The sequence below is a fragment of the Eurypyga helias genome, unplaced genomic scaffold (genome assembly GCF_000690775.1).
Source record: "Eurypyga helias isolate BGI_N326 unplaced genomic scaffold, ASM69077v1 scaffold2618, whole genome shotgun sequence".
In the NCBI taxonomy this organism is placed as follows: domain Eukaryota; kingdom Metazoa; phylum Chordata; class Aves; order Eurypygiformes; family Eurypygidae; genus Eurypyga; species Eurypyga helias.
This window is the reverse complement of record NW_010264767.1, coordinates 1-12,475: the sequence shown is the minus strand read 5'-3', so window position 1 is coordinate 12,475 and position 12,475 is coordinate 1. Positions and strand designations below refer to the sequence as shown.

Below are 12,475 nucleotides of genomic sequence, written 5' to 3'. Positions count from 1 at the left end.
CTGCCTGCTCTCTGCAGCACAGCTTATGGCCCTAGAAGACATTTATCGGCCTTCACTTGCAGTGCTGTGGATTAAGATTGCAGCTCTACAAGCTTTTCCCTCTCACGCACAGGCATCAGAGGGCTCAAATACTGACCCTAGAAGTTTGTGCAGCAGCTACTCTCTTTTTCTTTTGTGTGACAAGTGCAAAGTGGGTTTGCAAGGAGGAAGAGGAGGCAGGTAATGATGATTAGTGTGGATACATGTGTCTGGGAAACCTGGCATTGCCTTTTTATACACCCCTGGTAATAACAGTAATCAATCTTTCTGGCGAATGAAGTCCAGGGCTGTTGTGAATCCTTAATAATTTGGCACACAGGAGCTTCATAAGAAACTGTCTGTCATGCCAAGCTCTGTGTTAATCCCCACTGATACACATCACTCTTAATTTTCAGTCCAGTTACTAGAAATGGCTACGGTAGGGCCATTGCTTATGCTTAACTCCACTAGCTGCTGTTTCCAAATCAAATCAATTGTACCCTCTGCTTGGCAAACACCTTAGCTGTTACCTCGGCTCCATAACTAATGTTTGAGGGTCAAATCCTCAACAGCATGCATATGAAACATGCAGAGGCAAGTTGGGGTTTGCCTGTGCCCTGACAGTGGGGACTGCAGCCCAGCAGATGAAAACCTGGAGAAGGAGCTGGAGGACTTTGTTACTTTCCCAGATTTTGTGGACCCAGCTATGAGATCTCAACAATCCGTTGCTGCATTCCTCAAATCTTTCGTGTTCATTCAGATTGTGTTCACTGGAGTTTGGCCTTTTTCATGTGTTTGTGTAGTCCTGGCACGCTTGGGGTAGTAGGTGGCAAGAACAGTGACTTGCATGTAATGGGATGGCTTCTCTTTCTCTTAAGGTATTTTTTAATACCCCAGTGACTAAGTTGTAATACCTGTTACCATTTAAAAAAAAAAAGAAGTAGGGTACATATATGCTTTACAATGTGGACAGTCCTTCTAGTTGTTGCCTTTAAAAGAACATCTGATAGCAGGTCTTGCTGTTGGTAGCTAGTTTAAAACCTCATGCGAATTACTTTATACATCACTGTATTCTTTTGTGTGCATTTGGATAACTTCCTACCTTTTCATCGTCCTTCCAGCAAGGAGTTTGAAGTGCTTGCTATGAAATACTGATGGAGTAAAAACTTGTAAAGTTTAGCGGGCTGTGCCAGAATTGTACTCTGGCGTAATCCTAACCCTAGTTTCCATTGAGCTTCAGGAAATGAGGAAAAATAGGGAGGTGAAGATACTCATACTCTACTTTTTCCATGTGCAGTGGTGTTTAACATGAATCAGGGCAGGAGGAGGGGTCGGGTCCCACAGTGTTCTCACAGGCTCTGCAGTGCTTCGTCATGAATTAAGAACAATACTTAAACCCAGCCATCTTTCAAACTTTGTAAACAAGTGCGATCTCGAACGTCATAAGCCAGGAGTGTGCTGGAGGCTCACGGGGTGTGTTATTCTCTTGCAGGTTCCCGGTGTACATAGAGGAGAAAGCTCTAAATACCCTAGCCTACCTCTGCGACGGCGATGCAAGGGCTGGACTGAATGGGCTCCAGTTAGAGGTTCAGGCCAGGGTTCAGGCCAGGTTAGCAGTGGGGAAGACCACTCCTTTGAATATTACCGAAGGCGGTTCTGCAGATGGCATTCTGATCACAGAAGAGCATGTAAAGGAAGGGCTACAGCGATCTCACATCCTGTATGACCGAGCAGGTGAGTGCCTGATGCAGTCTGTGAGGTGCAGCATTCTCAAGAGCTAACAGCCTCTATAATTTCAGTTTCCTCTCCCTCTTTTGTACCAGGTGCTCTGGTGAAACAGTGATTGTACATAAATTTGGCCTAAAAATTACTTTTCTTTTATAGTGTAGCAGGTTCACACAAATTCCTTCTGAAAAGGATTTCCTTTTACCACTTAGGTAGTGTAGGTTGTCTGAGAGACATATTTGCTGCCCTGCAAACACCTGCATGGTGAAATTACTTGTTCATAGAATCACAGAATGGTTTGGGTTGGAAAGGACTTTAAAGACCATCTAATTCCAACCCCCCTGCCATGGGCAGGGACACCTTCCACTAGACCAGGTTGCTCAAAGCCTCGTCCAGCCTGGCCTTGAAGACATCCAAGAATGGGGCATCCACAACATCACTGGGCAACCTGTTCCAGTGCCCCACCACCCACTCCAGAAAGAACTTTTTTCTTGATACCTAATCTAAATCTACCCTCTTTCAGTTTAAACCCCTTACCCCTTGTCATGTCACTACAGGCCCTCTGACATTCTGGACTGTTGTTCTGTAAGACTTTTAGAATATTCTCGTCTAAGAGGGTTGCAGTGTGAAGAGGGAGAAGTATTTTGATGAGGAGATTTGTTCTTGTAGTGCAATCTTCCATTGCACTTTTTACTCCAGTGAAAATCTTGGAAATGCTCGCGGTCACTGCAGTATGTTATGTGAAAACATGAGCAGTTTGCTTTATTTTTAGAGTTGCTTTTCAAGGTAATGAATTTTGTAGCTTGCTTAGGGCAAGTCACATAAATCTAATTGCACTTAAGGCTTCTTAATGTGATAACGGCTCTTGCTATATTTGTGACTCTGCAATGGTGGGCGTAGCAGTAGTTCTCCACTCTAACGTTTTATGCAAAAGGGTTACAAATTGGAGAGCAACCTTTAGAGATTAGGTGAATCCCCTTGAATGCATATGGTAATTCTTCAGCAGTACTTGTGCAGTGTAGTGCCAAGCAGCGTTTGGAGAAGTGATTGATTTTTTGGGGTTTTTTTCCCTTTGCCACTCTATCTGATATGCTCAATTAACTGTCACTGCTCCAAACCTGAGATGAGATTTCTGGAGGTTGTTCCTAACGTGTATGCTTGCTTGCGGCCTTCTTGCTACAAAGAGCAAACAGTGGCTCATTATCAGGAAAAAGGCAGCTGGGCAGATGCTGATACGGCAGCTGAGAAGTCGAGGGGGGGTGGAGAAGACAAATGTTATGGGATCTGTGGCAGGAAGAAGTCATGATTAGGAGGAAGCGGAAAATCTGACCAGTTCACTGGTGTGAGTCTCTCGCGCTGCCTAGATCCCTCGTGTGTTTGCTGTCGCCTTGTGGCCACTGTCATGCAAAACCCTTGGTTGTGTCCATTGCTCCCAGCCCTCCTACGCATATTTCCTCTGTTAGAGCTGACATAGAGTGCCTCTTCCTGAGGCTTGTGTCAAGCCTAGGTAGCGTGTGTCGCCCTGACAGAAATCCTTCCAGCTCTGTGTAAGGTTTTATTTTTTTGCCAGAGATTTTCAGACATGAGTGAGAGCGGTGAAAATTCTGTTTTTCTTGAGGGTACAAGTGCCAAAGAGCCTGCCAGATAGTGTCACGGTAGCGGGTTACCCAAGTACATGCCTTTACAAAATTTCCCTCTTCTGTGGGGTAGTCTGTGTCTCGGTTGGCCACTTTTGTCTATAGCAGAAATAGTTGTTTGTCCTTTTTTGTACAAAGGGCTTCTGGGTAGAGGCTACTGTGTAAATAAAAATGTTTCTGTAGCATGTTTTAGCTAATACTTTTTGGATCACAATTGTGGTGGTGGAATCCGCAGTCATATAAAGTGGAAAGACCTGGCGCTGTCTAATCGTGACAGCAGCAGCATACGTTTGAGTGTAGTGTGCTTATGTAGAAGGCATCGAAAATCAGTTGTGTAGACAGGGAATTTTGATTTTACATGATTGTTTATTATTGGTCATTTTCTGCAAAATTTGCCAAACATACGTATTTGGGCATTCTTTTACGTACTTTCATCAAGTAGTCTAGGAAGAAAATTAAGCATAATCCATTTATTAGGCTGTTGCTCTGATCTGTGTGCAGACACATAAAGACAAGATCTTTGTGCAGATAATATTTGCATTTCAGCTGGAAGGACAAAGAAACAGCTCTAGTCAGATTTCACTGCCAGCAGCTGCCTGCAGCCCTTGCAGTGTCAGAGGAAATAAACTGTTCAGTCATATTTCAGCTTTGAATGGCAGGTTTTTTTCGTTTTGATTTTTGGAGAAAATGGTGCATCAACCAAATTAATTAAAGTTTAACTGCAGATGGACAGCAAATAGACTTTTAATGTAGAGTTACATTGTCCCTTCTTCCTCTTAGGTCTCTCTCCTAACCCTGATTTCATAGCAAATACCAAAGATAAATATCAGAGTAACTGCAGGATTTTGTCTCACTGCCTGTGTGGTAACGTTAACTTCAGTTATGGTAGAGACTGGGAATGTGTTAAAATGAAGTTAACTTACTTTGTAATCTGGAATATGGTTATTCCTTCCTCTTCTGTAGAGGAGGAAAGAGAAGGTGTCTCATGCCATGTTTTTTGCCAGCTTTATTGTTTTCTGCTGGACCAGAATGAAAAGTCCTTCTATGCATGCTGTTGCTGTAGTCTTTCTTCCCTCCTTTATCGATGAGCAGTTGGTATTTACCTTTGGCTAAGACAGAAAATAATGTGAGATGGGGACTGTGATTTTACTTTTGCCCACTACCTTATAAACAGGGATTGCTGAAGAAGTCCAGATTTTAATTATGGTCAGTGAGTGAGGCCTTTCCCTGGTCTTCTACCAATAAGGCTTTAGATCTTAAATTAGCTGGATTATGGGAGCACATAAAGCAATTTAGGGGCATAAATCAACATGATATATGCATCTGTGTACATTAGACACTAGAAAATCCTGTCTTCCACAAAGCCTCTTTTGTAGTATCTTGTTTCTTTTTGGAAAGGTATTTGCCTTTGCAGGAACTGCATAGAGCAAATGCATTTTGATTCCAAAAACTTTTAGAGTTTTGATTTCAAGAGGCATCCAGGATGCAGCAGAACAGCAGTGATACATAGGTTGGCATGTGTCTGTCCCTCAGCTGCACTGATAAGACCAAAAATCTGTATGTTGGCTAATCAGCCTGAGAGACAGATAAAGGTCTGTAAAAAATTCCTGGTATCTCACATAAAAAATATATGGACTTTATTTTGTAAAAAGAAATACAAGCCCTCTTTCTCCAATGCATGTTTGCATTGCAGCTTTCCAGTTCCTGAGGGGAGCCTACAAGGGTGCTGGGAGAGGACTTTTTACAAGAACCTGTAGTGACAGGACAAAGGGTAACGGGTACAAAATGAAAACAGGGAGGTTTAGATTAGATATCAGGAAGAAGTTCTTCCCGGAGAGGGTGGTGAGGCACTGGAACAGGTTGCCCAAAGATGTTGTGGATGCTCCATCCCTGGAAGTGTTCAAGGCCAGGCTGGATGAGGCTTTGAGCAACCTGGTCTAGTGGAAGGTGTCCCTGCCCATGGCAGGGGGGTTGGAACTAGATGGTCTTTAAGGTCACTTCCCACCCCAACCGTTCTATGATTCTGTGATTCTATGTAATTGTACTTTGCCTTTAATTGAAACTGCATTTAAAGCACAACTGCACCGTTTTTCTGAAGAAGCCCAAGTCTGGTGTATAAGTATTGTCATTATGTTGATGACTTGGTCACTAACATTAACTGTGAGGGTGCCAGAGCACGGGAACAGGCTGCCCAGAGAGGTGGTGGAGTCTCCTTCCCTGGAGACTTTCAAAAGCCGCCTGGACTTGTTCCTGTGTGATCTACTCTGGGGCATCATGCTCTGGCAGGGGGGTTGGACTAGATGGTCTCTAGAGGTCCCTTCCACTCTGTGAACCTGTGAATTCCGTAAGGAAGGACATGATGGAAGGAAGACGTCCCCTTTCTTAGCCTGCATCCTCTGAAGTCCTTTTCAGGTATGTATCCCTCATCCCAACATATCTTCTGGATTTCTTCTGCCTCTCCAGCTGGTATCCCCAAATATGACATTTTGCAATAGCCCAAACAGCCTATAAAAGCACTCCAGCAGAAAAATCTGGACAAGTGCAACCTCTGGAGATATTTAAAGGCAGTCTTCCTTACTTTTAAGAGACCAAGAGACGCCGCCTCCAATAGGACGATGCGAGTTCAGCTGCTTGGGTTTATTGCTACTAACTCAAGTGTTATGACGGAGCATGGACTTGCTGTTTGTCTTGGCAGGAGTAATGACTGCATACCACAGGGCTCTTTGTGTGGAGTCTCAGCAAAAATAGCCGTCTCCCGGCTTGCATACGCCAGCAGCGTGTGTGTAGAACTGCACTGCAGTGTGAGCAGCGACGCAGGAAGGTGGGGACCCAGTTTCTGACCTGGGAGGTTGAGGTCTTGCTGGCTGTGAAAAGAGCAATTGCAGTAGTTCAGGGGCTTTGGTTTTCAGACTCATGTGTGGCCTTTTATTTGCAGGGCCTACAAGGGACAGTGCTGAGTTCTGATATGGCCCTTGGGCTGTAAATCCTTTTAGCCTTAGGAAGAAGAGGAATATTAACAGATGGCTGTGCATGCAGCCAGTTGCCTTTATAATACACGCTTAGCTGTGAGCCAAGGAATGTCAGGCACTTCAAAAAATAAAAAAAGCGGATTATGTGGAAAGTTTAACAACAATGTTGCAGCAAAAATAATCTTACAAGTTTGATTAAAAGAAATGCCTAAGAATCAAAACCAGCTGCACAGAGAAAAATTGCAAGCAGGAAGGGTCTGCTTCAGTGTTTGTAATGTTGAACCTCTGTTTTTTAACTGTAGCTCTAAAAGATCTGTGGAATTGCTTTGTTTCTCCCTGGAGTCCATATCTAATCTGATATTATAATTTAATGTTAAAAAAAAAAAATCCTTGTAATTCATTCAGTCTTCCCACTCCGTATTTAGCAGTCTGGCATTTCAGGTTTTCTTTGTGTGTGTACTCTGTTTCAGCTACTTACAGTTTTCAGGACCCTTCCAGTGATGCAAGTGTCCACAACTGAACTCAGCATTTCCGAGGGGTTTGCCAGGGTTGTGTGCTGCAATCCTGTTTCCTCCAGGTTGTCTGATATGCTGTCGTCATATATCCACAGCAACGTTTCCCTTTTTTTTTCTATATATAATGCAGCAAACTTGTGTTTGATTTACTGCGTGCTTTTTTTTTTTTTCCCATGTTTTAGCTGATGTGAAACTTCTGGTTCTAAACCACGACTAGCATATAGTACTGGATTTCTCTGATTCTCTGTTGTCTTCTCAGACCTGTGTGCGTGTACTAAAGCAATGGTCACTCGTTTGTATGTACTCATACTTTGTCAGTTAGGAGATACTTAGAGTCTTTTTCCTAACTGCTTAAACTATCAGTATTTTTTTTTTCCTTTTGAAGGAAAGGTCATTAGTGTACCAAAACCAAACTGTTTGCCTTGTAATGTTTACAAAAAAAAAAAAAAAAGCCAAAACCACTTCCTTTTCATCCACAGTCGCTCTGTTACACTTACGGAGTTAGTGAAGTAATCCATGTGGCAAAGCATGAAGATGTTGAAAACATCAATGAACACCATAATCATGTATGCATAAAAAGAACTCGAAAAAGCAGGCTATGTTCACCTGCTGTGATCTAGTAAAATATGTTCTGTTCACTTAAATTCCTAACAGCTTTATGTATCTCTTCTCCCCCGTTCTACATAGGAGAAGAACATTACAATTGCATCTCTGCCCTGCATAAGTCTATGAGAGGCTCAGATGAAAACGCTTCCCTTTACTGGCTTGCTCGGATGCTTGAGGGTGGTGAGGATCCCCTCTACGTGGCAAGGAGGCTGGTGAGGTTTGCAAGTGAAGATATAGGTCAGTATTTGCAGTATTTCTTGTTGGAGTATTCTGTTGCATGAAGACCTGCCAGGCTTCTGGTTTCCAAAAACTGGCATTTGAGCAGAGAAAAAAACTGAACCAAAAAAAAAAACCCAAACAACCAAAAGTGCTTTATGCAAAATAGGTACAAAATACTGAATTGCTCCACATACAACAAAAACTCTGCAGACAGAGACCTACAGGTGATGTCATTGTGATGTTTACCCATTGCAGGAGAAACAAATATTTTTGAGGTCAGATTTTGGCAGTGTATTAATATGGATTCTTTTAAACTCTGGTGATTGTAGGTCACCAGTAAATTCGTGTCACAGAGAGCATGTATGTCAGGGATGTCTGGTTTTTTTAATGACTCTGGAAGGCGGATGCCTACCCTGACTTGCAAACCTCAGGTGTGATAGCTGGCTCACTAGTTGTAAGGAATATTGGTTGAGTTATCCATAGCAACAGTTGTGGCAACACTTTTAGCCCATGTGACATGGGTGAAGAGTTAAGAGTTTGGGGGATCTGTGTTTATATAGCAATATTTCCCCATTGTCCCCAAAACCAGAACACCCATTTTGTTCTCAGTTCCAGCAAGTAAGTGGATCATCCATGGGCAGCTACTGCTCAGCGTGCCACTGCATGGCAACACATTCAGGCTGAGAATCATACCCACGATTTAGACCTTTCTTCTGGGACGTGGAGGGGGAGACAGAAGAAGGCAGGCTGTGGGTGGAGGGATTATCTCTTATGTACTGCAGAGTGTTGCAGTAGAAGTTTCAACATCCGAGAAAGCAACTTTGAATTGTGCATGGATAACCTTCCATCTTACAGGATTGGGGAAAATAAAAAGAGTAACTAAAGTAAACTGACTTTAACCTGCTTTTATCTGATCCCTTTTGGTAGGTTTGGCAGATCCTCTGGCTTTAACACAGGCAGTTGCTGCTTATCAAGGCTGTCACTTTATTGGAATGCCAGAATGTGAGGTAAAGGCTTCATTAATTCACTGATTTGGAAGGACTGCAAACTGTAAAATCTTATCTGCAATTGTAAAAAGAAACTGAGGTTGTAAGAGCAAGGCAGATTTAGTTACGTGTTCATTCAGCATGCCCCCTTCTAAGACAAGCATCTTAAAGCATATGTTGTAGTTTGAAATAAAATTCACTGCATATTTATTGTCAAAATGTGATATGTGCAAAAATGTCATTTTGCTCTATGTTATTTTGTTTATAACAGAGAAAAAAAATGTTCTGATATTCTAAAGTAGCTAATTCCTTTCTAGTGAAAATTTTGGAGAGCTGTGTTGTTGTGAAATAATAACATTTATACTATAGTAGCAGGCAGAGGTCAGTTTAAAAACATAATCCCTGTCATGCTACACAAACAGTCCGAGTAACAGACATTTTCCCAAAGAGCTTAAAAGTCGTCATTGATTGGTTTCCCTTATCTTGTTTCCAGGTCATTCTGGCACAATGTGTGGTGTACTTTGCGAGAGCACCGAAGTCTGTCGAGGTGTACAGGGCATATAGCAACGCCAAAGAATGCCTGAGAACGCACACAGGGCCTCTGCCTCCCGTTCCGCTGCACCTGAGAAATGCCCCAACGAGGCTCATGAAGAACTTGGGCTACGGTAAAGGCTATAAATATAACCCCATGTACAAGGAGCCTGTAGAGCAGGACTACCTGCCGGAAGAGCTGAAAGGAACAGACTTCTTCAAGGAACGAAAAGCGTGACCCCCTTGCTCGCAGTGGGTTCCGGTTTTATGACTCGTACGTTTTTACTAGGATGACAATTCCCCTACCAGCTTTAGGCATCTGTTGCTGTGGTTGAACGTATTAAGCCGCTGAGCCTTTCAGATTCTTTCTTAGCCTTCTGGTTTTGCTGCTCTTATTCTTGAAGGTGTTTTGCGAAGGGCTGCGGTTAGGCAGTGTAGAAATGCAAAAATAAGCTTTATCAGTCCAGTGCTGTCGCCCCTTGGATCACATGAAATACGAGAGACTTGTATTTCTGGCTCTTGCTGTGACACAAGGAGTATTATTGTGCTGATTTTTTAAAAAATCAGTATCTTTCAGATTTTTGAGAATGTTTATTTTCCAGAAAAATAAACAAATTGTATCCCCTCTGCTAAAATATGGTAAACAGAATGTAATTACAGTGTAATTCTTGCTATTATGATGTTCCAGAGACTAATTTTGTACAACAGCGTTTATTAAATAAAGTTGTTAAAAATAATGTCTATGCATCTGTTTAAATATTCTTACGACAGCAGTGTGGTTTGGAAAGTTGGAAGTTCCTTTAACTGTGTCATCCCTACTTCCTGGAGCAAACGGAAATAATTTTGCAGGTAGGATAGTCATGAACGTATCTGAATTATGTTAGCTTTTTCAATCGTATCACTTAAAAGTTTCATTATGTGATGACATTTTTTGGAAGTGCTTTTGGAAAGGAGGTTCCTGGTAGTGAAAACACTCTCATATATTTCCGTTTGTGCTTCAGGAATTCCAATAGATGTGAATTGGAAAGCGGAGAGATGCAAATTGACTTCCTGCTGTTTATAATAGAGAGTTTGGCTTCCTCCTCCTACTGAAAACATATCCACATCCAAGTTTGCTGTTGACTGAACATTTCTGTAAGTGGAACGTACGGTCATGGCAGTGTCCCTGATGTTGACAACATTCCTTCACCTTAGTGCTGATTATTTTTCTTCTCCTCAATCTTTCTTAAGTGTGCTGTGGTCCAGTGTGCTGAAAAGCCAGCAACTGCTACAACAGCATGTGACCGTGCTAACGAGCAGTTGGGTAGCGGAAGAGGACCTTGTTTGGCTAGAATTTCAGCAGGTTATTAGCGAAGAACGTTTTTGTTACTGAAATGCTCAGGAGCCACTGGGGCAACTGTCCACACTTGTCAAAGTGCCGTGGAGTAATCTGGCCACCAGTGACGAGGAGATGTGTGTCTTGGCTGAAAACTATCCCCTGTGCAGTAGCGCAGTGCAGCTACAGCTGGATTTGCTCCATAACTACTCAGGATTCGCTTGCTACGTACCCCATACAGCTTTTTTACCGGGCCTGTACTGGTTACCCAGTGGGCTTCAGGGAATCCTGTCCTGATCCTGCTTAGTTTTTGAAAGGTGATGAGGTCAAAACTTAGTGCTTTATGTACGGCTTCTGATCTTTTTGCTGTTCAACTAAGAATGCTACAGTCCTGGTAGAAGAAGGAGGTGGCTCTGCTGGCACCCTGAGAGGTGTCAGGAGGTTACTAACACTCCTCCAAACCGACTGCTTTACCACAAAGGTGTTTGTTTTTTAATAACACAGAATCATTTGGGTTTTTTCTGAGGTGTTGGCTGAACAGTGACTGGTGCTTCGTTTCACATTTACAGTATTGCATTTGACACTTAAAAACTTGTATTCAGTTACCTAATAAGTATCAGTGACTGGTGCTTCATTTCACATTTACAGTATTGCATTTGACACTTAAAAACTTGTATTCAGCTACCTAATTAAATAAGTATTTCATTTTGGGGCAAAGGAAGAAAACCGGTTTGCGCCGAGCTCTTTGCACCTCTCTTGAGCTGTACGTGTGACGCAACCCAGCTGCCAGCTGGTCAGCTGCCTGGTATATGCAAGTTGCAGGCAGGTATTTCTTGACAGCGGAGGTATTTGATACTGTAGGGGGCTTAGATCGGAGGGGATGCCACAACGACGCATCCGGAGTTCCTTTGGAGCAACTTCTGCAGACCAGGATGTCTGTGGTCTGCGGATGTGGTTCCAAATCAGGAAGCCAACTTCAATTTTTCCTGCAGCAGGAAATTCAGCTGCTTACTCTCTGTTTCAGGATAGATTGCTGGATCTTGGCCTTGATCGAAGGCTTTTCAATATACAACCTGCAAAACTGTATGCTAACAGTCCATGAAGAAACTTTCCGCTTGCTGTCTTCTCTTGACCGAAGGGTGTTTGTATTGGAGATGAATTTTGCTGTGAGGCTCCCACCCTGGCAGTCTTCACATTTAAACTTCTCCTGCATGACAAAAATGTAGGACTTAAGCCAAGGATTGTGGTGTAACTGAAATGTTTCAGAAATTAAATTGATTGCGTGACTCTGTACTGCTGAAGAGGTGAGTCAGATTCTTTAAAGGTTTCTATGTGTTCTTCCTCAAATAGCTATCCGTGTTCTTCACATCAGGATGGTTTAGCAGAGTACGAGCTACTTGTCCGAGTTTGCCTCTGCTCCTTCAAGATATGCAGAAAGACGGGAACAGAGGTGAAAATGTGGTTTATACTAATCCAAAATCCTCTTGGCAAAATGTATTCTGCTATCAACCAACCTTAACTTTAATTCTTAATACACCGGTACATATTTCTTTCAATGGCCCGTGATGTGCAAGCTGACCCCCGCTTGCAGAACGAATCAAATCAGTGGATTGGTGAATTTAAAGATGGATTTTTTTGTCTTCCAGGTGTATGAGAGGTTGGTGTGCTTCCCTTTGATGCAACTGGCAGTTAGAGGTGTTGGGCTAATGCAGCCTGAGGTATTTTTCCACTCGTATTTTCTTCTATTGGTGAAAAGAATGGGATAACCTCAGTGGATTTTCTTAACTTTGCCTAGCACCTGCTAATGCTCAAATATAAAGTTTTACCCAAGGGAAACCCCAGAGTACAGTTTCTTGCCTGCGGTTGACAGAAATCTTCACTCAAAGCCACAACGTTCAATTTACTGCTCTTCTGCTAGTTATTTAAGACTTGATCAAACTTCCCTTGTTACAAC

General features: G+C 42.6%; 1 protein-coding gene across 1 annotated transcript in view; it reads left to right on the top strand.

Moving 5' to 3' along the window:
* WRNIP1 (Werner helicase interacting protein 1) overlaps nt 1–9,444 on the top strand; it is an 18,053-nt gene extending 8,609 nt beyond the window's left edge. The window contains exons 4-7 of the mRNA XM_010156475.1: nt 1,511–1,752; nt 7,552–7,707; nt 8,617–8,696; nt 9,169–9,444. Coding sequence (XP_010154777.1) covers nt 1,511–1,752; nt 7,552–7,707; nt 8,617–8,696; nt 9,169–9,444 — 754 coding nt within the window. The remainder of the gene's footprint in view (nt 1–1,510; nt 1,753–7,551; nt 7,708–8,616; nt 8,697–9,168) is intronic.
* Nucleotides 9,445–12,475: the final 3,031 nt, after the last annotated feature.